We start from the raw sequence: 26,151 nt of genomic DNA on the forward strand, positions 1-26,151 counted from the left end.
TCTTAAACCTCTTTTGCTAACCTTGCCTCCTTTCTTTTTGACATGTTTTACGGCAGAGGAGGCAGCCCGGTATCGAAATTAAGAATAAACAAAGCCTACTATCAAGTTACATTCAATACTAAACATTCACTACATCCTAATCTTAACTGGGACAATGAACTTAGTCTTGATCTCATCTCTTTCACACCTAAAACTTACCTACAATATACGCAAGTCAAAATATAGTAATCGTAATGACAGTCAAGGTACATTCAATACTAGATATTCACTACATCCTAATCTTAACCGGGATAATGAACTTCCTAGTCTTGACCTCATCTCTCATATCTAACACTTTACAATAATTTACGCAAGTCAAAATATAGTAACCCTATTGACAGTTAAGGTACATTCAATACTAGACATTCACTACAGCCTCATCTTAACTGGGACAATGAACTTACTAGTCTTGACCTCATCTCTTTGACATCTAACACTTTACAACAATTTACGCATCAAAATATAGTAACCCTATTGACAGTTAAGGAACATTCAATACTAGACATTCACTACAGCCTCATCTTAACTGGGACAATGAACTTCCTAGTCTTGATCTCATCTCTCATATCTAACACTTTACAACAATTTACGCGTCAAAATATAGTAACCCTAATGACAGTAAAGTTAGTTCAATACTAGACATTTGTTACAGCCTCATCTTAACTGGGACAATGAACTTCCTAGTCTTGACCTCATCTCTTCCTTTGATATCTAACACTTGCCAACAATTTACGCAAGTCAAAATATAGTAACCGTAATGACAGTTAAGGTACATTCAATACTAGACATTCACTACAGCCTCATCTTAACTGGGACAATGAACTTCCTAGTCTTGACCTTATAGCTTGCTTTGATATCTAACACTTACCAACAATTTACCCTAGTCACCCTGGTCATCTAACACTCGACGCACCTCCTGAATTTCTTAACATTTACAAGATGACGCAAAACACTTCCCTCCACTTCAGTTTCCTATTAGTGTTCTCGTTCTTCTAGCCTCACTTTCTACTTACAAAAAGGGTGATATGCTGGACCGAAGCCTTTTAATCTAGCCTCACTTTCTACTTACAAAAAGGGTGATATGCTGGACCTTAACTTTTAACTTTCTACTTACAAAAAGGGTGATATGCTGGACCGAAGCCTTTTAACACATTCTTATAAGATCCCAGTTTTCCTGTCTATCACTAACCTCAAGCCTTGCCACTTACAAAAGGATACACTACTCCTACTTAACACTTACATATCAGTATTCCTGTTGATACGCTAGGGCTTCTCACGACTCTCCGCTGCCTTCTTAAAAGTTACTGATGGTCCTGTTCCTGAAGCCTCACCGAACTAGCCTCTGCACAAGTTGGCCCTCTCAGCCCTGCCACTGTTAGTCGCCAAGGTACTTAAGACTTACCACTAGGTCCTTACAAGACTTTAAACTCTGCCTCTATGTTCCTCGTAAGTGATGTACATGTTTTTTTCCCTCATAAGCTGATCATCTTTTCATAGAAGTCCTAACAACTTAAAACATACTCATGCTTTGTACAATGCGAGATCTCTTTAGAAATGTACAGGTCATTTAAATTTAGCTGTTCTTCTATAAGTTACTATCTAGGATACGTTACAATACATTTCGACTACCATTAGGCATCTCTAACAATCTCTGGGAATTGAAAACTAGTCTGGGATGCAACGTTTGAGACTGACATTTCACCTACAACTCTCTAGCATACAGCATGAAAAACTATCCTGCTATAAGTAACATCAGATTCATGACGCTGACAGGTATCTATCTAGTCTGATCCAATGCTTACTTTAACATTAACATATCTTCATCATGCTGCGGAAATGTTACTAATACGACATTACACCTACAATTCTTTGGTATAAAGCATGGCAAACTATCCTGCCTATCCTGCTCTCAGTAACATCAGATCCAAGACACTGACACTATCTATCTAGGCTGTGATGCAATGCTTATTTTAACTTGAACACATTGTTACCTCACCTACAACTCTTTAGCATACAAGGTGGCAAACTATCCTGTCTATCCTGCTCTCCGTAACATCAGATCCAAGACGCTGGAACCTATGTGTCTCGTCTGTGATGCAATGCTTATTTTAACTTGAACACATTGTCACCTCACCTACAACTCTTTAGCATACAGCATGGCAAACTATCCTGTCTATCCTGCTATCAGTAACATCAGATTCAAGACGCTGAGACTATCTATCTAGGCTGTGATGCAATGCTTATTTTAACTTTTACATATCTTCATCATGCTGTGGAAATGAATTACTATTATGAGATTACACCTACAGTTCTTTAGTATACAGCATGGCAAACTATCCTGCTATCATTGACATCAGATTCATGACGCTGAGACTCTCTATCTAGTCTGTGATGCAATGCTTATTTTAACTTAACATTGTCACCTCACCTACAACTCTTTTTTAACTTGAATACATTGTCACCTCACCTACAATTCTTTAGCATACAAGGTGGCAAACTATCCTGTCTATCCTGCTCTCAGTAACATCAGATCCAAGACGCTGGAACCTATGTCTCTCGTCTGTGATGCAATGCTTATTTTAACTTAACATTGTCACCTCACCTACACCTCCCAAGCTTACTCTGTGTGAAGAATGACGTGTACCCTCTGCTGCTGCCCCGCCCTTAGACTAGTAAAAGGTTATCATGATGGGTGCAGTAATTAACATAAGCTTTATTCTAAGTGGAGGTGAGGATACAAGACATGCGACAATGTTACACGGATGATGAAAAGAGCAGGGTGATGCGCCCACACCTCCCTGCCACGCCTCGACAACACCAGTACAGAGGGATGGATGGCGACAACACCGGCCATCAGGATTAATACAAAACCTCTACACTTCACCTTTTTTCCCTCAAGTTATTTCCTCCTCTCCTCTCTCTCTTTTTTCCTCCTTTCTCCATATTCCTTCAACCATTAAATTTGTTCTTTCAGTCACCGTTTCCTCACTCTCTCCTCTACATTTCACCTCTTCTGTTGAGTTCTTTCGTCCTCTTCTCTCTCTCTGTTCTTTATCTTTACCTCCCTTTCCTCCTCCTCCTTCCTCCACATTCCTTCAACCACTCAGTTATTTCAGTTATCGTTTGCTCACTCGCTCTTCTACATTTCACCTCTTGAGTTCTTTGGGCCTCTCCTCTCTCTCCTTTCTCCATATTCCTTCAACCACTCAGTTATTTCAGTTATCGTTTCCTCACTCGCTCTTCTACATTTCACCTCTTGAGTTCTTTGGGCCTCTCCTCTCTCTCCTTTCTCCATATTCCTTCAACCACTCAATTTGTTCTTTCAAGTCATCCTTTCCTCACTCGCTCCCTCCCTCACAAGACCAAAAACAAACAGCATCTTTTGTATAATTTAGCGAGGCATGCGGTGATGGGTGACTGGATGTATGTCGAGGGAAGCGGAAACCACGAATAACACCGGCCCTTCACGGCGTACGAGAACACTAGACCGAGTATATGTACGGTGGATGTGTATACCAGGATCTAATACCACCGTGAATGACAACACACACGTGCACACACACACACACACGCAGGCGCTCAGGGCAGACGATGGAATGTATGCGGCTGAACAGAATGAGATGAGGGCATTCCTATCGTGCGAACAGATGGATTTGTACATGGATGAGGATGCGGATGTGTCTGTCTGTCTGTGTGTGTGTATGTGTGTGTGTGTGTGGGTCTAACACCAAAGCAACAAGCAGGTCTGTGATTACGGATGACTCGGAAGTTTCTAACAGATGACAATGTACTTCCCTCTTGCATAGAGCACCCACACAACCACCTCCACAACCACCTCCACCACACCCCTCCACAATCATCCACCTATCTTAACACCTACGCCCATATTTTTAAACCTGTCGACGCTCGGTTTGCCGGTATTGAAAAATCTTGCTCGGAAGTTAGTGGGGATTTTCACGGACTGTTTTATGACGCTGGGGATAGTTTTACGTTACGCCCATGCCTTGAACGGGACAACACACCCATGGAACTCGGTTAATCATCTGTGGCCTTGGGAAATGGATACAATGGGTGCAGTATAAATTTAAGAGCAGTATTCCAAGGGGTCATAATCTTACACATATTTGACAAGGCTTTCGTGGGAGCTATGGGCATTTCCATGGGTAGTTTTATGGCCAACTTTAACAAAACCTAGGCTTTCGTGGGAGCCATGGGCATTTCCAGGGGTAGTTTTATGGCCCTTCTTCTGTACCATGAACTTAACATTAACAAAATCTAGACAGACTCCTATTTGGCCCTTTGGAATAGTTAACGTGAGCCTATAGACACGATAGGAGGTGGATAAATTTACGAGCAGGGTTCCGACAGACGCAACGAGAGGACAAGTTTAAGAATATGGACTTCAACACCCTAACACCTACACATCACCACCACCACTAACTCCGTCCTCCACTCACCACCGACACGTTGTTCCCCCCGCTACTCCCACCACCTCCGCTTGCCCCATACTCACCAGCATTGTATGGGGTGGAGCGGTTTGCCTGGCCGTATCCCTGGTTTCTCATGGGGCCGCCACCGTAACTCTGCCCGTAGTTGTTGCCAAAGTCGTTCGGTCCTTGTCCCCAGCTGTTGGGTGTACTGCCATAGTTGTTGGCTTGGGGGTTCCATCCTTGGTTACCCTGGTTGTTCCACCCCTGGTTGTTGGGGGGGCCGCCCTGCCACGGACCCTGGTTGCCGTAGCCACCCTGGTTGTACCCGCCTGGTCCGCCCTGGTTGGGGGTGCCGTAGTTTCCTTGGTTGCCCCATCCGCTGCGGTTGTCTGGTGGACGGAGGAAAGGGATTAAACTCTAAGGGTTCAAGGTGTTAGGGTTTCCATGCCCACATTTGGTAAGGGATAAATTCTGGGGGATAGGGGATTAAACTCTATAGGTTCAGTTGTTTAGGGGTTGTAAAGGGATTGAAGCTTAGGTGTTCAGTGCATTAGGACACCTACAATAGAGGTTTTGGTAGTATGGGTAAGAAGTTCAGATCTTCAATATTTCAAGGGTCACACATTTGTTTAGGGTTTATAAGTAGATGAATTTAAGGTTGTGCATCAGGACACCAACAATAGAGGTTTTGGTAGGGAATTCAACTATAATGGATCAGTTTGGGTAAGAGGTTCAGATCTTCAATATTTCAAGGGTCACACTCATGGTTGTTTAGAGTCTATAAGGGATTAAGTTCAGGGTTTGAGAATAACAGGACACCAACAATAGAGGTTTTGGTAGGGAATTCAACTGTAATAGATCAGTTTGGGTAAGAGGTTCAGATCTTCAATATTTCAAGGGTCACACTCATGGTTGTTTAGGGTCTATAAGGGATTAAGTTCAGGGTTTGAGAATATCAGGACACCAACAATAGAGGTTTTGGTAGGGAATTCAACTGTAATAGATCAGTTTGGGTAAGTTTCAGATTTTCAATATTTCAAGGGTCACTCATGGTTGTTTAGGGTCTATAAGGGATTAAGTTCAGGGTTTGAGAATATCAGGACACCTACACGAAGACTTTGGTTGGGTATCTAAGTATTCGCTTTGAGTATGAGGTTCAGATCTTAACCCGGTAGCAGCGGATCCCTCTAAGCGAGAAAAATGAGAAAAAATCATCATTCACAGACCATTTCATAATATATATCAAAGCATTTGTGATCAGTTTATGTATCATCTATTTTGGGGGTTTATATCATGGCACGAATTTGGCCTGTCACTGTTAAACGGTAAAGCCACAAATTTGGCCCTTCACTGCTAAACAGTAAAGCCACAAATTTGGCCCTTCACTGCTAAACAGTAAAGCCACAAATTTGCCCGTCACTGCTAAACAGTAAAGCCACAAATTTGGCCCTTCACTGCTACACGGTAAAGCCACAAATTTGGCCCTTCACTGCTACACGGTAAAGCCACAAATTTGGCCCCTGACTGCTACACGGTAAAGCCACAAATTTGCCCCTGACTGCTACACGGTAAAGCCACAAATTTGCCCCTGACTGCTACACGGTAAAGCCACAAATTTGCCCCTGACTGCTACACGGTAAAGCCACAAATTTGGCCCCTCACTGCAAAACGGTAAAGCCACAAATTTGGCCCCTCACTGCTACCGGATTAAAATATTCCAAGGGTCACACTCATGGTTGTTTAGGGTTTATAAAAGGGTTAAAATTAGTGCATCAGGACCCCAATGTATCTTTAGGGACATGATAAAATAGTAATAATAAAAATGAGAAAAGTTTAAAAATATGTTGCATACAGGCGTACAAACCAGCATACATTGATCAACCCATAACAAGGATCTCCCAGCCACCCACTCACCACCCCACACCCACTCATCCACTCACCCACAAGCACACCACCCGTCACATAACTACTCAACCACACACCCACATCCACCCGCTCATCCACCTCCATCCACGCCCACCCAGCCTACTCCCTAGCGTCATCCACACACATTCACTCACCCTGCCATCCGCCACCTTGGTTGTTGCCCCAGCTGTCGTTGCGGTTGCCTGCCCAGGGGCCGTTGCCACCCCCACGTCCCATGCCACCCATGCCGCCCATCCGGTTGCGCTGTTGCATCTGGATTTCGTTCTTGCTGAGGGCCTTCTTGACGTCAACGCGCTTGCCCTTCAGCTGGATGTTCTTGTGCACTGAAGGGAAGGAAGGGACGTTAGGTAAGGGAGATGGTGGGGGGGAAGGACGAGAGGAAATGGAGGGGGAAAACTTGTGCACAGAAGGGAAGGAAGGGACGTTAGGTAAGGGAGATGGTGGGGAAGAACTTGTGCACAGAAGGGAAGGAAGGGACATTAGGTAAGGGAGATGGTGGGGGGAAGGGCAAGAGGAAATGGAGGAGAAAACTTGTGCGCGGAAGGGAAGGAAGGCACGTTAGGTAAGGGAGATGCTGGGGAAAAACTTGTGCACAGAAGGGAAGGAAGAAAGGGACATTAGGCAAGGGATGGAGGAGAGAAGGGCAAGAGGAAATGGAGATGGATTACACGGAGGAAAAGAATGAAGGAAAGGAAAACAATGAAGGGAAGAAGAGGGAATGCGATAGGGAAAACTGATGAGAACATAAGGAAAAAGAATGGAAAAGGAAAACAAAGGAGTGAAGAAAATGGAATGAGGGAGGGATACAGAATAGGGTATTGTGGAGGAACTGGGTTGTTGAGATTTAGGATATGTGATACTGAATAAGGAAATGACAAAATAATGCAAAATATACCCTCAAAATACTGAATGCTGGTTGTTAATTGGGAACTTTCTCATGTGGATGCAAAATGGATCACAGATATCAAATGACTATATATATTGTAGAAGTTAACTTGAATAATGCAAATTAAACAAAGGTAAGAAAAATCAGTTCGCAAATTTAACGGAAATGCAAGGATTAGGGATAGGGATTAGTGAAGGAAAAAGAACTGGGTTGTTGAGATTTAGGATATGTGATACTGAATAAGGAAATGACAAAATAAGGCAAAGTATACTCTCAAAATACTAAATGCAAGCTGTTAATTGGGTACTTTCTCATGTGAATGCAAAATGGATCAAAGATATCAAATGACTATACTGTAAATATTTCAGAGATTAACTTGATCAAAGCACAAAGGTAAGAGAAATCAGTTCGCAAATTTAACGGTAATGCAAGGATTAGGGTTAGGGATTAGTGAAGGAAAAGGTTAGGCAAAAGAACTGGGTTGTTGAGATTTAGGATATGTGATACTGAATAAGGAAATGACAAAATAAGGCAAAGTATACTCTCAAAATACTAAATGCAAGCTGTTAATTGGGAACTTTCTCATGTGAATGCAAAATGGATCAAAGATATCAAATGACTATACTGTAAATATTTCAGAAGTTAACTTGATCAAAGCACAAAGTATCAGTTTTCAGAATTTTAAGTAAATGCAAGAGATTAGGTTATTATTAGTGAAGGAAAAGGTTAGGCAAAAGAACTGGTAAATATTTCAGAAGTTAACTTGATCACTGCAAATCAAACAAAGGTATGATCACTTCTTAAATTTAACAGTAATGCAATTCCTCAATCGTTACAACTTCAAAAACTCATTCTACACATAAAATAAGACTTGAGGAATACGCAACAATTAATTTATTTACTTTCTAATTCTGCAAGTCACCAAACAAGTCTATGAATACAGAATTAAATCAGCTTGCAAGAGAAGATGAAAATATTAAAACAAATTCTACACATCAATTTAACAGACCCCAAGACCCACCCCTAAAAACTACCTACAAACATCAATACTAAAACTAACATTAAAATCTACACAGCAAACTAAACTATCTCTGGAAATTACCTAAAACGAAATACTAAAACAAAACACTAATACCCACACACCAACCTAACAAAACCCCCAAAAACTAACCCAAAATAAACCCGAAAACCCCAAAATCGCTTCCGGCAACCCTCGTAAAATTGATTAAAGTCTCGGGAAGGCGCGGCGAGGCAGGGCAGTCGATCCGCCAGCCCAGCCGAGCGCCACAAATTATTCAGCGCCGGGAAAGGTCACTGTGAACTTGAGGCTAAACTAACGGACTGGTTTGAATAATGGAACACTTTTAGCCCCCTCCTTCTCCTCCTTCCGCCCTTTCTAATGCCACTCCTAGACAAAGACGGGTACTGGAAATTGATCTACTCCCTTCCTTTGTTCTTTTCTTCCTTCCTCCATCCAGTTTGTCTCCTCTCTCCATGTTTTTCCAGTTTTCCTCCTCCTCCTTGACTCCACTCCTAAACAAAGACGGGTACTGGAAATTGACCTACTCCCTTCCTTTGTTCTTTCTTTCCTTACTCCATCCATTTTGTCTCCTCTCTCCATGTTTTTCCAGTTTTCCTCCTCCTCCTTCTTGACTCCACTCCTACACAAAGACGGGTACTGAAAATTGACCTACTCCCTTCCTTTGATCTTTCCTTCCTTCCTCCATCCATTTTGTCTCCTCTCTCCATGTTTTTTCCAGTCTTCCTCCTCCTCCTCCTTCCTGACTCCTCTTCTAGACAAAGGCATGGGTACTGGAAATTGACCTACTCCCTTCCTTTGTTCTTTCTTTCCTTACTCCATCCATTTGGTCTCTTCTCTCCATGTTTTTTCCAGTTTTCCTCCTCCTCCTCCTGACCTACTCCCTTCCTTTGTTCTTTTCTTTCCTTACTCCATCCATTTTCCTCCTCCCCTCCCTCTCCTTCTCCTCTCCTAACACAAGACGGGTACTGGAAATTGACCTACTTCCTTCCTTTGTTCTTTCTTTCCTTACTCCATCCATTTTGTCTCCTCTCTCCATGTTTTTTCCAGTCTTCCTCCTCCTCCTCCTTCCTGACTCCTCTTCTAGACAAAGACATGGGTACTGGAAATAGATCTACTCCCTCCCTTTGTTCCGTCTCCCTTTTTCTTGTCTTCTGTTTGCTATTTTTTTCCTCCTTCCTTCCTTTCCATCTCTATCTTCATTCTTTTCTCTATTTTCTCCACTTCCTGTTAATGCTCCCTTCTCTCTCACTTGCTAACTCTCCTTCCCTGCTCTCTCCTTACCAAACCTATACTGCTCTTTTTTTTTCTGTCTCTCTTCCTCACTTACTCTACTCTCCCTTCTCTCTCCTACTCTTCTCCCTTCTTTCCTTAGCAGACGCACCCTCGAAAAACGATAACAAAACATTCCTGAAGCTCCAAAATTTATGTTAAGGTGCCCAACCAACCTGTCAACCCAGATCCCTATCCGTAACCCGCCACCCCCCTCCCGCCCGCCCTTCCCCCTCCGCCACCACCACAACAAACACGCATACACACTCACAAAGGTACTCACAGCAGGCCTTGTCCACCGCGTCATAGTCCTCGAATTCCACGAAGGCGAACCCGCGCTTCTTCTGAGACTCCTTCTCGGTGGGAATGCTCACAGACACCACGTTGCCGAACTGACTGAAGGTCTCGCGCAGGTCCTGGGGGCGAGAGGTTAGCTTAGGGTGCGGCGTGAAGTGACTGGATGTTTGTAAGTTTGTGCGTGGTAAACAATGAATAAGGGAAAAATATAAAACATGCATGAAAGTGTAAAAATGACATTGTAATGACTGTGGAAATGCTGAAATAAGCAAATGAAGTAAATCAATGTATCAAAATGAATGAAATAATGATTGTAAAAATGATATTGAAATAGACAATTGAAAGAAATGACTGGAAATAAGTGAATGAAATCAATAAAGTAAAGAAAACGAATCAAAATTTAATACAAATGAAAGCTCAATACAAAGAACTCCTCCTGTGTTGCCCAAAATCCTCTTCACTATACCACTTTTATGAACCACACAAGATATCAATCCAGACCCAGAATGAGTTTATGAGTGCCAGGAATCAAACCCATAACTGGCACGATGGGAAAGCCAGTCCTCGGCACTACACTTCCTCCTCCCAGACACACACAGCTAACACTCACGTCCTCGTCCACGTCGTCCTTGATGCCGCCCACGAAGAGCTTCTTGACTGTCACGCCGGCCTCGGGCTTGCCAATCTCGTCATCGATCTGTGGGTGTAAATATTATCTTTTATTCGACCTTTCTCTTGATTTCCGCCTTGTTTAAGCAATTTTATTTGGAACGCCCATCAATCTGTGGGTGTAAATATTATCTTTTATTCGACCTTTCTCTCTATTTCCACCTTGTTTGAGCAATTTTATTCGGAACGCCCATCAATCTGTGGGTTTAAATATTATCTTTTATTCGACCTTTCTCTCTATTTCCACCTTGTTTAAGCAATTTTATTCGGAACGCCCATCGATCTGTGGGTGTAAATATTATCTTTTATTCGACCTTTCTCTCTATTTCCACCTTGTTTAAGCAATTTTACTTGGAACGCCCATCGATCTGTGGGTGTAAATATTATCTTTTATTCGACCTTTCTCTCTATTTCCACCTTGTTTAAGCAATTTTATTCGGAACGCCCATCGATCTGTGGGTGTAAATATTATCTTTTATTCGACCTTTCTCTCTATTTCCACCTTGTTTAAGCAATTGTATTCGGAACGCCCATCGATCTGTGGGTGTAAATATTATCTTTTATTTGACCTCTTTCTCTCTTGATTTCCACCTTGTTTAAGCAATTTTATTTGGAACGCCCATCAATCTGTGGGTGTAAATATTATCTTTTATTTGACCTCTTTCTCTCTATTTCCACCTTGTTTAACCAATTGTATTCGGAACGCCCATCGATCTGCGGGTGTAAATATTATCTTTTATTCGACCTCTCTCTCTCTTGATTTCCACCTTGTTGAAGCAATTTTATTAGGTTTTTATTATTTGTTTTGGCTTATTTTTATTATTTGTAGTTTTAGGGGCTTGTCTTTTAAGTTGTTGGAGTTTTTGTATGTAAAGTTAGTCTACTAGATAAGGAAACTGTGTTCTAAGGTCAATATGTATGGGTTAAAAATCTCAGGAAATTAATATACTAAAAATTATTTCTAGCTGAATTAAAACAAATTATTTATCAATCCATAAACTAAAAAAATTAAGTTGTATCTTAGTTAATCTATGAGCTAATAAAACTGTCCTGTTGAGTCAATCTAAACGCCGAAAACTAAAAATCAAACTTGAATTTCTAATAAATGGAGAAACAGGAACCTCTTTTTTTTTAAGTGCTCGCTTAGACCCCCATAAACAGCTCACCGAACCGCGCACCAGCACCCACATACAATCGGCCCTCCTCCCTTACCTTGTGGGGCCTGTTCTTCTGTGCCTCATCCACCATATAAGCCTGGGAGAAAGCCACGAAGCCGAATCCACGGGAGCGCTTGGTCTTGGGGTCCTTCATCACAACAACGTCCACGATCTCGCCGTATTGCTCGAAGTAGGCCTTAAGGCTGTCGTCGGTGGTGCGGTAGTCCAGCCCTCCGATGAAGAGCTTCCGCATCTGTTCCGGCTCAGAGTGCTCCTGTGAGGGGGGACGAGAGGGGTTATGGGGTGCAGAAGAGGGCGGGGGGATAAATTTTGGATGGTATTGGGGGTGATTCGAGGGGGTTAGGATAGCATTAGGAGGGGAAAGGAAAGGGATTGAGAGGGGTTAGGGGGTGCAGTAGAGGGAGAGACAGATTCTGGTTAGTATTGGGGGTTATTAGAAGGGGTTAGGATAGTATTGGGAGAGGGGGAATGAGAGGGATTGAGAGGATAGCTTTGGGAGGGGAAAGGAAAGGGATTGACTGGGGTTAGGGGAGAAATTTTGGATAGTATTGGGGGTTATTAGAAGGGGTTAGGATAGCATTGGGAGGGGAAAGGAAAGGGATTGAGGATAGCATTGGGAGGGGAAAGGAAAGGGATTGAGAGAGGTTAGGGGGCATGGTGGAGGAAGGGGTGGACAAAGTTTGAATAGTATTTGGGGTGATTAGAAGGGGTTAGGATAGCATTCGGAGGGGAAAGGAAAGGGATGGGATAGTGTGTTGAGGCCGGGAAAGGAAAGGGATTAGGATAGGGAAGGTGTGTGTCCTGTCTACCTCCTCCTCCTCCTCTCTCACTTCAGCCGAACATATAAGATGAAGCATAAATAAAACTTCGACTAAAATGCAATTACTTTTTATTATTTTTGTATTTAATTTTTTAGGCAGGCATTAGCACCCAGTCAAGTGTCATCAATAAAGCAAGGCAAGTATCGTTAAGCTAATTTCCCGTTGCATTTTCTTTATAACGTTAATGTGATTAGACGGTCAATGATATGCTTCCAACTATTTTTTTTTGTTTTCATGCCCACCCCTCCACCCTCCTGCCCTCACAACCACCTCATTCTGAATAGCCCAGTGGATATGTGCATTGCTGAAGTAAGGCTAAGTCGAGGAATGGTTCAAGGCTGGCTGAGTAAAGACATGCAAGCTTGTGAGTGAGTCTAGCAATGGTTCAAGGTTGGCTGAGTAAAAAGTTGGAAAGTTTCGTTAAGTCGGCGCAACATCTGTGGCCATATGCCGGAGGTTGGCTGAGTAAAAAGGTCAACACAAGACAGGCAAGGTTGTGAGTAAGGTGAGGAATGTTCCAAGGTTGGCTGAGTAACAACATCAACACAAAACATGCAAGGTTGTGGAGGAATAATGGATTTGGGAAGGGCAGTATGAACGTACAGATTTCGACTATGTATTTTTATCAATTTTTCATTTTTATTTTCTATTTTTTTTTACAGTAGAGGAAGAGGCAAGTCAAGCAATGTTTCAAGGTTGGCTGAGTAAAAACGTCAACACAGAACATGCAAGGTTGTGGAGAGGAATTAAGGGCTTCGGAAGAGAGATATGAAGGCAAGGATTGTCAATTTTTTTTTATGGTAGAGAAAGAGGAATAATGGGTTTTAATAATGGACTTTTTAATAATGGATTTTTTAATAATGGGTTCTTTAAAAAGTAGAGAAAGAGGAATAATGGGTTTTAATAATGGGTTTTTCACAATGGATTTTTAATAATGTACTTCTTAATAATGCATTTCTAATAGTTGATTTTTCATAATGGATTTTTCATAATGGATTTTTTAATAATGGTTTTTTTAATAATGGGTTTTAATAATGGATTTTTAATAATGGATTTTTTAATAATGTTTTTTTTAATAATGGGTTTTTAATAATGGGTTTTTAATAATGGGTTTTTTAATAATGGGTTTTTTAATAATGGGTTTTTAATAATGGGTTTTTAAATAATGGATTTTTAAATAATGGCTTTTAATAATGCTTTTTTCTTTCAGTGGAAGACCGAATCAACGAATGCGGGGCAGAATACACTTTAAAAACAAAATCTAAATGAGAGAAAACTATATTGATGGAAGCAGATTATTAGTGACGGCAGGAAGGAAAGGTCACAGAAGCAGAGGAAGAAAAACATGGGTAAGGAAAATTGCAAACAGCGATGGTAAGACTTTTTCAGGGACGGAAAATTAAATGGTAGATGTTATGATGTCAATGGATGGTCTAAATAAAATGGCAGATGATGTTATGATGTCAATGGATGGTCTAAATTAAAAGGCAGATGTTATGATGTCAATGTATGGTCTAATTAAGAAGGAATGATGTTATGATGTCAATGTATGGTCTTAATTAAAAAGGAATGATGTTATGATGTCAATGCATGGTCTAAATTAAAAAGGAATGATGTTATGATGTCAATGTATGGTCTAAATTAAAAAGGAATGATGTTATGATGTCAATGCATGGTCGAAATTCAAAAAGGAATGATGTTATGATGTCAATGGATGGTCTAATTAAAAAGGAATGATGTTATGATGTCAATGGATGGTCTAAATTAAAAAGGAATGATGTTATGATGTCAATGGATGGTCTAAATTAAAAAGGAATGATGTTATGATGTCAATGGATGGTCTAAATTAAAAAGGAATGATGTTATGATGTCAATGGATGGTCTAAATTAAAAAGGAATGATGTTATGATGTCAATGCATGGTCAAAATTAAAAAGGAAGATGTTATGATGTCAATGGATGGTCTAAATTAAAAAGGAATGATGTTATGATGTCAATGGATGGTCTAAATTAAGAAGGAATGATGTTATGATGTCAATAGATGGTCTAAATTAAAAGGCAGATGTTATGATGTCAATGTATGGTCTAATTAAGAAGGAATGATGTTATGATGTCAATGTATGGTCTTAATTAAAAAGGAATGATGTTATGATGTCAATGGATGGTCTAAATTAAAAAGGAATGATGTTATGATGTCAATGGATGGTCTAAATTAAAAAGGAATGATGTTATGATGTCAATGGATGGTCTAAATTAAAAAGGAATGATGTTATGATGTCAATGCATGGTCTAAATAAGAAGGAATGATGTTATGATGTCAATGCATGGTCTAAATAAGAAGGAATGATGTTATGATGTCAATGCATGGTCTAAATTAAGAAGGAATGATGTTATGATGTCAATGGATGGTCTAAATTAAAAAGGAATGATGTTATGATGTCAATGGATGGTCTAAATTAAAAAGGAATGATGTTATGATAAAGAAATGATGTTATGGTCAATGCATGGTCTAAATAAGAAGGCAGATGATGTTATGTGATGTCAATGCATGGTCTGAGGGACAGGAGTGAGGCCATTGAAGCACAAGGGGCCGGAGGACTTACTGAGTGGTCCCCGCGGCCTCTGCTGGCGTGCCCGGAGTGGCCATCTCCCATGTCGTCCTCGTACTGTGGGAGACAATGACAGGCGAGGGTCAGCACCACCACTACCACCACCACCACCACCACCACCACGGGCCATGGCGTCAACACCAATCACGGCCCTCCCAAAAAACACAGGGCCATAACAAGACCCAACACTGTCAAGATGGGCCATGAAACAAACACAGCATGGCCCTCATCATCACCAGACAGGGCCATGCCAATACCTCCCACCACCAAACAGGGTCAGAAGTCCACATAATCATAGCATACACACACTATGGCCCCCTCTCATGGACCACTAGGGGCCGTCAAGGGGTGGAACATGGCCCAGGGAAGGAAGGTACAGGATCACACACACCTGGTTCACCTTCACATGTTAAGAATAGTTCCCTGGCGGTTAGATTTGGTGCTGACCGGGGTGAATTATGTAGACCCTTTGTGAGTGAGGAAGTGTGATGGGATGGGATGGGATGGGATGGGCGGGATGGGAGCAATGGGACGGGTGGAGGGAGCTGTATTACTAATCATTTCGTCGTTAAAGTTCACATATTTGACAAGGATTTCGTAGGAGTTTTGGGCATTTCCAGAAGTAGTTTTATGGCCCTGGTGGTAGTTTGACCCTTGTTCCATGCCCTGAATCTACAGAAACACTCAATAGAACCAGACTGATCCCCTCACTGACCTTTAGAAATTGTTGAAGTGAGAAGCGAAAGTCTTAAAATACAGACCTATATCTCTTCTATGTAATACTGTACCCCATCTATGTCTATGTAACACTATCCATATTTTATTTATGTAACTAACCACTTCCGCCAACACCTTTGTATTTCAAGTTTATTTGCTGTAACTCCTTAACTCGCTGGTAGCTGCCGGGATCATGTTGCTTAAAGGCCCTTCCCTCTACGCGAGAATGAAAAAAATCATCACTCACGCAAACCATTTCATAATATATATCAAAGCATTTGTGATCAGTTTATGTATCATCTATTTTGGGGGTTTTATATCATGGCAAAAATTTAGCCCATCGCAGCTACACGGTAAAGCCACAAATTTAGCCTGTCGCAGCTACACAGTAAAGCCACAAATTTGGCCCGTCGCTGCTACACGGTAAAGCCACAAATTTGGCCCGTCACTGCTACATGGTAAAGTCACAAATTTGGCCCGTCGCTGCTACACGGTAAAGCCACAAATTTGGCCCGTCACAGCTACATGGTAAAGCCACAAATTTGGCCCATCATAGCTACATGGTAAAGCCACAGATTCGGCCCGTTGCTGCTAATGGGTTAAATGACCTCTAACAGCTTAACCGAGGTGAGATCTGACAGCATCCAACAAGACAGGCCTTACTAACACGTCTGCTTCTGCAAACTTAACCCGGTAGCAGCGACGGGCCAAATTTGTGCCATGATACAAACCCCCAAAAAATAGAAGATCCATAAACTGATCACAAATGCGTTTATATATAATGAAATGGTTTGAGCGAGTGACGATTTTTTTCTCATTATTCTCGCTTAGAGGGACCATTACGAAACATGATCCCTGCTGCTACCGGGCTGACCAAACCTCACTAGCCTCGTCATCCTCGGCCAACATGACTTCCAAGCCCCACGGCCATTAATCATTGAATGGAATTAAACATGGTCACACTCGTCCGTCAGGTAGGAGTAAACAAGGTGGCCAGTGTCTCGCCTGTGACTCGTTAACAAGCCTCATTATTCCTGCTCAGGTGTGCCCAGACGTGACACTGCATTGACGCCACTAACTCCCCCTAATGTCCAAGGCTTGTGAGACATTTTAACCATGGTATTAGTCCTTGTCAGCAGTAAAGTGGTTGGTTTGTCTGTTTTAACCCTAAGATATGCTCACTACAGGCTGAACCAGTTAAATCTACTCTCTAGAAAGGCGAAGGTTGCGAAGAGACTTGATCGAAGTCTATAAATGGATGAAGGGCTTTAAGATTTTGTTAGTTAAAGAGCCTGGTAGGACGCGTAGCAATGGTTTTAAGTTCGACAAATTCAGATTCAACAAAGACACAGGCAAGAATTGGTATACAAATAGAGTGGTGGACGAATGGAACAGGCTTGGGAGCCATGTTGTGGGTGCCAATGCTGTAGATACATTCAAGAAGAGGTTAGATAAAGCCATGGATGGGGAGGTAAGGTGGGGTTGAGTGTACAGGAGCTGCCTTATATAGGTCAACCAGCCTCTTGCAGACTCCTTATGTTCTTGGGGTTGAGGCCACTAACTCACCCTAATGTTGAAGGCTTATGAAAGACATTCTAACCGAGGTATTAGTCAACAGTAAAGGAGCTGGTTTGTCTGTTTTTTAACCTGTTTAAGATGTGGATAATTAGTGTGTCAATTTTCTATATCCCTTTTGACAACTGGATTTACAATGTCATAGTTACTTAATCCAATTTTCTGTATCAAGAGTATAAGATGTCGACCACTGAAAAATCAACACTTCTGACTAACTCCCAAGAAAAGTAGGAAAGTTTCGTTTAGTCGGCGCAACATCTGTGGTCATATGCCGGAGAGACAGAAGGGGAAGGAATTATAGAAGGGTAAAGTTGGAAAGTTTCGTTTAGTCGGCGCAACATCTGTGGTCATATGCCGGAGAGACAGAAGGGGAAGGAATTATAGAAGGGAAAAGTTGGAAAGTTTCATTTAGCCGGCGCAACATCTGTGGTCAAATGCCAGAGAGACAGAAGGGGAAGGAATTATAAAAGGGAACAGATGCCAGGAGACGGGACACAACCCCCGAATAATACCTGGTACCCATTCACTGCTGGGTGGACAGGGGCGTAGGGTATCGGAAAAACCGCCCAAGTCTTTCCACTCCGCCCGGGAATCGAACCCAGGCTCTCTCGGTTGTGAGCTGACTATCTCCATCCCAGAAAGTTAAACTATCCACTAAACTCAACAAATACTAAACCAGCATTAGTTAGCAGACCATACCTGACCAAAACGTGTTAAATAAGCCAAATATATGAATAACCAAGCTTACCAAATACCACCACACAAGGGCTGTACAGGGATACTAGTGCACATCATAGATAAATTAGGTTAAGACTAAACCACTACTTAGTAAATGTAAATAAAATGTGTATGGTATAAATTGGGTTGACTACCAAACATTACTGGAACCGAAGCAAGTAGATGTGAATGCAAATAAATCTATGCTAATAAAATATGAAGGTTGGAGTGAGTAATTTAGTGTCTACATAGAGGTTAGTGATTGAAAATGTCGATAGACTATCATGTACAGGGAAATACTATAGAGTCATAAGGTAAATATTTAGCTGTTTTATAGAAGCATAAGGTAAAACTATACAGCTGTTTAGGGTCATAATACGAATATCATAGAAGCATAGGGTAATTCTGTAGCAGAGTACATATATAGTTATCCAGGGTTAGTGAACATGTATGGGCTAATATCATAGAGGCGTAAGTTAGTATTTAGCTGTTTAGGGTCATAATATAGACAGGAAGATCATAAAAGCATAGGGTTGTAGCTCTCAGGGATAATACTTCAAGATCTAAAAGCTATCATGTTAGCATAGGGAATTTAAATAGCTGTTTTAGGGTAATTATATAGAAGCATAGGGTAAATATATGGCTGTCTGGGGTAGTGATACAATTATCTAAGTGCAATTATCATGTTAGCATATTGACTTTAAAAAGCTGTTTAGGGTAATTATATAGAAGCATAGGGTAATTATATAGCTGTCTGGGGTAGTAATACAATGAGTGCAATTCTCATGTTAGCATAGGGAATTTGAATAGCTTTTTAGGGTAATTACAGAGAAGCCTAGGGTAATTATAGAGCTGTCTGGGGTAGTAGTACAAAAAGTGCACTTATCATGTTAGCATAGGGAATTTAAACAGCTTTTTAGGGTAATTACAGAGAAGCCTAGGGTAATTATAGAGCTGTCTGGGGTAGGAATACAAGTGCAATTATCATGTTAGCATAGGGAATTTAAATAGCTGTTTAGGGTAGTTACATAGAAGCATAGGGTAAATATATAGCTGTTTAGGGAAATTGCATAGAAGCATAGGGTAATTATATAGCTGTTTAGGGTAATTACAAAGAAGCATAGGGTAATTATATAGGTCTGGGGTAGTTGGTTAGGCCGACAACACAACAACAGGTTTGAGCCCATGGACTCCACTGCTCGCCGCTGCAGACAACCCTCGGAAGGACGAAAAAATATGGTAAAAAAAAAAAAAATAAATAAATAATAAAAAAAATAAGATAGGAAATAAATGTCCGGTGGAAACTGAATTCGGTTGAGACATCCCGGTTTTCTACCACCCAAGGCAACCAGAAAATGAATAATATAGACCGAGGGAACAGGGAAATAATGGTAACATGTAATAATGAGGAAATAAAGGAGTATTGTGGAACGAAATTTGGTTGAGAAATGCCGCTGTTTTCTACCACCCAAAGGCAACCAGAAAATGAATAATATAGACCGAGGGAACAGGGAAATAATGGGGAGTAATTTGTAGTTATGAGGAAATAAAGGAGTATTGTGGAAACGAAATTCGGTTGACAAGACGGTTTTCTACCACCGAAGGCAACCAGAAAATGAATGATAAAGTAAAGACCGAGGGAACAGGGAAATAATGGTGAGTAATTTGTAGTTATGAGGAAATAAATGAGTATGGTGGAAATTAAATTCGGTTGAGAAATGCCGCTGTTTTCTACCCCCCAAAGGCAACCAGAAAATGAGTAACAAAGTAAAGAGCGAGGAACAGCGAAATAATGGTGAGTAATTTGTAGTTATGAGGAAATAAATGAGTATGGTGGAAATTAAATTCGGTTGAGAAATGCCGCTGTTTTCTACCACCCAAAGGCAACCAGAAAATGAATAATGAAGAACAAGGAACAGGAAAATAATAATGAGTAATACAGAACAAAAATTACGGATATATACAAGTTCTGGTGGAAACGAAATTTGGTTGAGAAATGCCGCTGTTTTCTACCCCCCAAAGGAAACCAGAAAATGAGTAACGAAGAGCGAGTGAACAAAAATAACAAGGTAGGTAGAGTGGAAGCTTAACTTAGACGAAATGTACCAAGCTTAACTTAAGATAAAATGTACCGGAATCTTTTTTTGTACTAGCGAGAACATGAAAACTTAACACACAACGACGGTGAAGAATAAATTAACAATACAGAAGCTAAAAATGCGATGTCTTCCTTCCCTTTCACTCTCCCTTCCTTCCTTGGACATACCACAAACTCAATCATTAAATAGCGCAACAAACAAAAATTCAACAAAACTCTTGAAAAACTAAGCAAAAAAACGACAAATCAATCAGTGTTGTTGAACGAAAACTACGATTGAGTTTGAAATACCACACACACGCACACACACAAGCGCGCGCACACTGGTACAAAATCACAGGTCCAGAAATGTCACACCGCCTCGGAATTGATAGGTTTGTCACGATAATGTCATCTCGGAACTTCAAAGATCCTACCAATCGCGGGTTTATGAATTAGAGAGGTGACCTTAGAGAGCGAGATTGCATGTGGTTGAGTGTAATAAGTAGCGGTTGATATTGTGGTTGATCATTAGAGGAGCTATTTCAGGGTGGACTAATATAAGTTAACCGATGGAAGAAACTTGGTTGATTTTGTGGTGGATTGTTACAAGGAGCTATTTCGGGTGGACTAATGCAAGTCAACCGAGGGAAAATGTGGTTGATTACAGGGAGCTAATTCAGGGAGGACTGATGCAAGTCAACCGAGGGAAAATATGTGGTTGATTTTGTGGTTAGCTATTTCGGGGAGCTATTTCAGGGTGGACTAATGTAAGTTAACCAATGGAATGTGGTTGATTTTGTGGTTAACTATTTCGGGGAGCTATTTCAGGGTGGACTAATGTAAGTTAACCAATGGAATGTGGTTGATTTTGTGGTTAACTATTTCGGGGAGCTATTTCAGGGTGGACTAATGTAAGTTAACCAATGGAGTGTGGTTGATTTTGTGGTTAACTATTTTGGGGACCTATTTCAGGTGGACTAATGTAAGTTAACCAATGGAATGTGGTTGATTTTGTGGTTAACTATTTCGGGGAGCTATTTCAGGTGGACTAATGCAAGTCAACCAAAGGAAGAAATGTGGTTGACTATTTCAGGGAGGACTAATGGAAGTCAACCAATGGAAGAATGTGGTTGATTTTGTTATTACGAGGAGCTATTTCAGGGCGGACTAATGTAAATCAACCAATGGAATGTGGTTGATTTTGAGGTTAATTGTTACAAGGACCTATTTCAGGGCGGACTAATGCAAATCAACCGATGGAAGAAATGTGGTTGATTATTATGGTGCACTATTTCAGGGAGGGCTATTGTAAAACTGATAGAAATGTGGTTGATTCTTTGGTTAATTATTACATGGTTTGGCTAATGTATGTGAACCGATGGAAGCTTCATTATAAACTATTTTCATCTCTTATTTATCAAGCTTTCCATCTCTTCTTAATATTTGTTTTTTCTATTTTTTTAACTAATTTCTTCTTTACTTTTCTTTGTCTTCCTTCCCTTCCTCTTATTCTTTCTTCCTTTCTCTAATTATCTCCATCTTTTCTTTAACTTTTCATTTTCTTTCTCCCTTTAATTTGCCATAGTCTTCCTCCCCTCCTTCCTTCCTTCCTTCCATTCCCTTCTCTTCTCCTCCTCCTCCTCCTCCCTTCCCATCCTCTAAATTTAGCTACATAAGTAAACACACACAAAGAAAGCTTGTAGTAGTAGTAGTAAATGGTGTAGTATGCTCTGAACACCTGTGAATATATTAAGAGAAGTCGCAGGTGTGGGCTATGAAAGGAAATGGGGGGGGGGGGAGTAGTATTGGTCCAGCTTCCTGTCTATCATCTATCTCCCTCTATTCCCATGTATCTAATCTACTTTCCATTTCCTTTCCTTGTCAGGCTGAAATACCAACCGTCTGTCATCGTATCTCATCCATATCTATTCCTTTCCTTCCTCTCCCTCCCCTGATATATTCCAATCCTCCTAATCTATCAATCCTCCCTTGTCCAATCCTTTTCACATCCTTCCTTTTCCTTGTTAAGCTGAAATACCAAGTGTCATTCTATCCCATCCGTTCCTTCCTCTCCGTTCCCTGATATTACAATCCTAATCTATCAATCCTCCCTTGTCCTATCCCTTTCACATCCTTCTCCTTGTTAAGCTGAAATACCAAGTGTCATTCTATCCCATCCGTTCCTTCCTCTCCGTTCCCTGATATATTCCAATCCTAATCTATCAATCCTCCCTTGTCCTATCCCTTTCACATCCTTCTCCTTGTTAAGCTGAAACACTACTCTCTCCCATCCTATCCTGTTCACATTCTTTCTCTCATGTCCTTGTTAAAACGATACATTAGTCAGTTTATATCTTCCTTAACCTTCATAGATTCCAATACTGTCTTATCTCCCATCACATAAGGCCTCTTGCAGTCTCCCTATGCTGTTCTTTCTCTGTTATCCTTGTTAAAACGATACATTAGTCTATAGCTCCATTACCCTTCAGACATTCCAATACTGTCTTATCTCCCATCACATTTGGCCTCTTGCAGTCTCCCTATGCTGTTCTTTCTCGGTTATCCTTGTTAAAACGATACGTATAGCTCCATTACCCTTCAGACATTCCTATACTGTCTTATCTCCCATCCCATTACGCCTCTTGCAGACTCCCTATGCTATTATGTTATTATCCTGTTCTTTCTCTATCCTTGTTAAAACGATACACTTCAGTCTGACAATAACTTCCTTACCCTTAATATATTCCAATACCGTTTATCTCCCATCCCATCCCTTTCTGAAGAGCATCACCAGGCCACAAAGGTCAGCCAGTCTCCCTGTTCCAGCACTCCCTCGCCCTCAGGACCCGGCACATTGACCCCAAGCCATGTCCACTCAAATATGCATCCACTCTATTGATCTCTATCACTGGCGGCTTCATCCATCTCCACCCCGCTGCTGTGTGTGTGTGTGTGTGTGTGTGTGTGTGTGTGTGTGTGTCGTTATACAAAGCGTTAGAAGTCAATAGAAGTTATCGTAGTGGAAAATCCCCGGTATGAGTGGGACTGGAACCTCCGTCTTCCAGTCCGCGACGTTTGGTAGCGCAGAGCTTTAACCACTGAGCTACCGGTGTGTGTGTGCGTGTGTGTGTGTGTGTGTGTGTGTGTGAGGCCGCATGTGCGTAATCACTCTTCCATGTGCGTATCTAAGTAGAATACGTACACAATTTATACACACACATACGTCCAGAATCCCGTGTGTGTGTGTGTGTGTGTGTGTGTATCTACGCGGAAACGCACACGCCATATGCCAACACGCACATACGCACACACACAAGCTTGCCACGTGTACACAAACCGCCCTCACAGCCACGTGGCTCACTATAAAAAAAAAACGCACACAAACACGTACACGACTCCACAAAAACGCACACGGGCAAAATAAAACAAAAATAACACTGAAAAAAAGCACTAATAGGCCTAACCATGGAGGTAGGCCTAACGGAAACGCGCACACACGCACGAACACAAAGAAAATCATTAAAACATTCCTTTGTGCATAAAACGAATTGATTAAACCTCTTATAACCCATTAAATAGGGGATAATAGGTGAATTAATGGGGGAGAATAGTTAATAGGTATTTGAATGGGGTAATGGGACCGCGTGGGGTAAAACGAAATGGGGAAAATCTCAAATTGGGGAGGAAAACTACCGAATATCTTGCTTGGAATAGGGAAATAGTTCGTTAGGAAGGGAATTAATTGGTTTAGAAGGGATACATTACGTGAAATGGGGCTAATAGGAACCCGATTCAAGGGGTAACTTGGATAAATTGATATATAAATCGCGGCATATTTCACGTGACAACGGTTATGCTAATGGGCTAATTGGGGGACTAGATATTAATGCAGAGGTGGAATTAATAGTTTGAATGGGGAAATTAGTAACAGGGCGGGAAGGGAAGGAATGGACGAACGGAAATGGGGTTGAAATAGGGGAGACGGAAAGGAAAGATAACACATGGGTACATAGGTGAAGGGAAGGGAAATAGGAAATAGGGAAATTGCAAAATGGAAAAATAACTATACACGAAAATGGGAATTGGGGAAATCTGGGAAATAATGGACGGGAAGGGAAATAATTGTGTAAATGGGGGAAGGGTTGGTTACGAAGAGGGAAATAGGCAAAAGTAAGGAATAGGAAACGAAATGGGAGAATTAACGATTGTGAATGAAAAAATAATTGGAAAATGGGATATGGGGAAGACGAACCATGGGTAACTGGGTAACGGGGAAGGTAATTGGGAAATGGGTAAAATGGGGTCAGGAATGGGGAAAAACTGGTATACCAAAAATTGGGATGTAATTGAAATGTAAAATTGGGATATGGGGAAGACGTCACATGGATAACGGGGAGGATGAATAATGGGGAAATGGGTAAAATGGGGTTAGTGAGTGGCAGGATATGGATAAAAAGCAAAATTGGGATGAAATCAAATTGGGAAAATGTAAAACTGGGATATGGGGAAGACGTCACATGGGTAAATAAGTCTTGAGGAAGGTAAATAATGGGGAAATGGGTAATAGGGGGTCAGTGAGTGGCAGGATATGGATAAAAAGCAAAATTGGGATGAAATCAAATTGGGAAAATGTAAAACTGGGATATGGGGAAGGAGTCACATGGGTAAATAAGTCTCAAGGAAGGTAAATAATGGGAAATTGGGTAATAGGGGGTCAGGGAATGGCAGGGTATGGGTAAAACGCAAAATTGGGATGAAATCAAATTGGGAAAATGTAAAACTGGGATATGGGGAAGGCGTCACATGGGTAAATAAGTCTCAAGGAAGGTAAATAATGAAAAGCAATGAAAAATGAAAAAAAAAAAAAAAAAAAAAAATGGGATATGGGGAAGGAGTCACAGGGAAATGGGTAATTGGGGGTCAGTGAATGGGAAAATATGGGTAAAACGCAAAATTGGAATGAAATGAAATTGGGAAAACGGAAAATTGGGAATGGGGAAACCGACACATGGGTAAATGGGTAACAGGGAAGGTATATCATGGGAAAATAGGCAAAATGGGGTCAGGGGAGGTCAGGAAATGGCTAAGAAACGATAAATAGAAAAATTGGATATGGAACCCGGCGGCCATGATGCCTATCCTCCCCATAGCAAAAGCCGGCACATTAAAACCACCCATAGCGGCAAAACCCCCGCCTCCCCGGGTTGTCTGCGGCCACGAGGGGAGACGCCATTAACTCACCTCCTCCTTTACCATTTTAAGTCCGCGTGGGTCCTCTCCTAATGGCGAAATAATAGGGAATGGTCCGCGGCGTGGCGTCCTCCTCGATGGCTCGGATGATAATGCCGCTGCTTCCCCCGCTCCCGCCATCCCCTCCCCCACCCTACCCCCCCGCCACCCGTCCAGCGTTGCCAGATTGCCGTATTTACCCTCTCATATTTCCCGTTTTTCACCCTAAATAATGTCTCCTGCACCCCAATAACGTGACTTATTTGTATTTCTTATCATATTTGTTGGTTTTGTATGCATTTTGGTAGTTGTGAAGTGTTGAAAAATGGTAAATATGATGGTTTGAGGAGGAAAACCGGCACCAGTGGGCGGCATCCCCTTCTCTACGATGGTGCCACATTGTTATCACTAAAGCATCGTAATTTATTTTTTTACGCTTATCTACGGACAAAAATTAACTATTGTAACGATAAATATAAATAAATCTTGGTTTGTGGGTGTGAAAGGCAGTTTTAGGTTGGAAATTCGTAAATGTAGGAGGCTGGATAGGACGATATTACACCGTTGCCGCTATCCCCTCCATTCTCATCCCTCCTATGCCAGATTGTTGTACTCTGAGTATCGTATCTACATATTTTGACGCATAACAACTGCCAAAAAACATCAGA

At 41.4% G+C, this 26,151-nt stretch overlaps 1 protein-coding gene and 4 long non-coding RNA genes across 5 annotated transcripts in view; 2 read left to right on the forward strand and 3 right to left on the reverse strand.

Annotated features, from left to right (window-relative positions):
• The window catches only part of LOC126984531 (heterogeneous nuclear ribonucleoprotein A1, A2/B1 homolog), a 28,487-nt gene extending 2,872 nt beyond the window's left edge, over positions 1-25,615 (reverse strand). Inside the window, 9 exon segments of the mRNA XM_050838249.1 lie at positions 4,553-4,858; positions 5,579-5,656; positions 6,530-6,718; positions 9,876-10,008; positions 10,500-10,617; positions 10,910-10,926; positions 11,771-11,989; positions 15,160-15,222; positions 25,496-25,615. Coding sequence (XP_050694206.1) covers positions 4,553-4,858; positions 5,579-5,656; positions 6,530-6,718; positions 9,876-10,008; positions 10,500-10,617; positions 10,910-10,926; positions 11,771-11,989; positions 15,160-15,222; positions 25,496-25,510 — 1,138 coding nt within the window. The 5' untranslated portion in view covers positions 25,511-25,615.
• Positions 380-2,452, reverse strand: LOC126984532 (uncharacterized). The gene is made up of 3 exons (XR_007736981.1): positions 2,169-2,452; positions 1,175-2,030; positions 380-1,129 (listed from the first exon to the last, which is right to left on the reverse strand). It is a non-coding gene; the product is annotated as an uncharacterized LOC126984532 (long non-coding RNA).
• On the forward strand, positions 1,924-4,285 carry LOC126984533 (uncharacterized). The gene is made up of 2 exons (XR_007736982.1): positions 1,924-2,057; positions 2,529-4,285. It is a non-coding gene; the product is annotated as an uncharacterized LOC126984533 (long non-coding RNA).
• On the forward strand, positions 13,633-14,872 carry LOC126984535 (uncharacterized). The gene is made up of 2 exons (XR_007736984.1): positions 13,633-13,963; positions 14,045-14,872. It is a non-coding gene; the product is annotated as an uncharacterized LOC126984535 (long non-coding RNA).
• LOC126984534 (uncharacterized) lies at positions 20,997-25,017 on the reverse strand. The gene is made up of 3 exons (XR_007736983.1): positions 22,835-25,017; positions 21,218-22,721; positions 20,997-21,145 (listed from the first exon to the last, which is right to left on the reverse strand). It is a non-coding gene; the product is annotated as an uncharacterized LOC126984534 (long non-coding RNA).
• Positions 25,616-26,151: the final 536 nt, after the last annotated feature.

This window comes from Eriocheir sinensis, chromosome 57, assembly GCF_024679095.1.
Source record: "Eriocheir sinensis breed Jianghai 21 chromosome 57, ASM2467909v1, whole genome shotgun sequence".
NCBI classification, from domain to species: Eukaryota; Metazoa; Arthropoda; class Malacostraca; order Decapoda; family Varunidae; genus Eriocheir; species Eriocheir sinensis.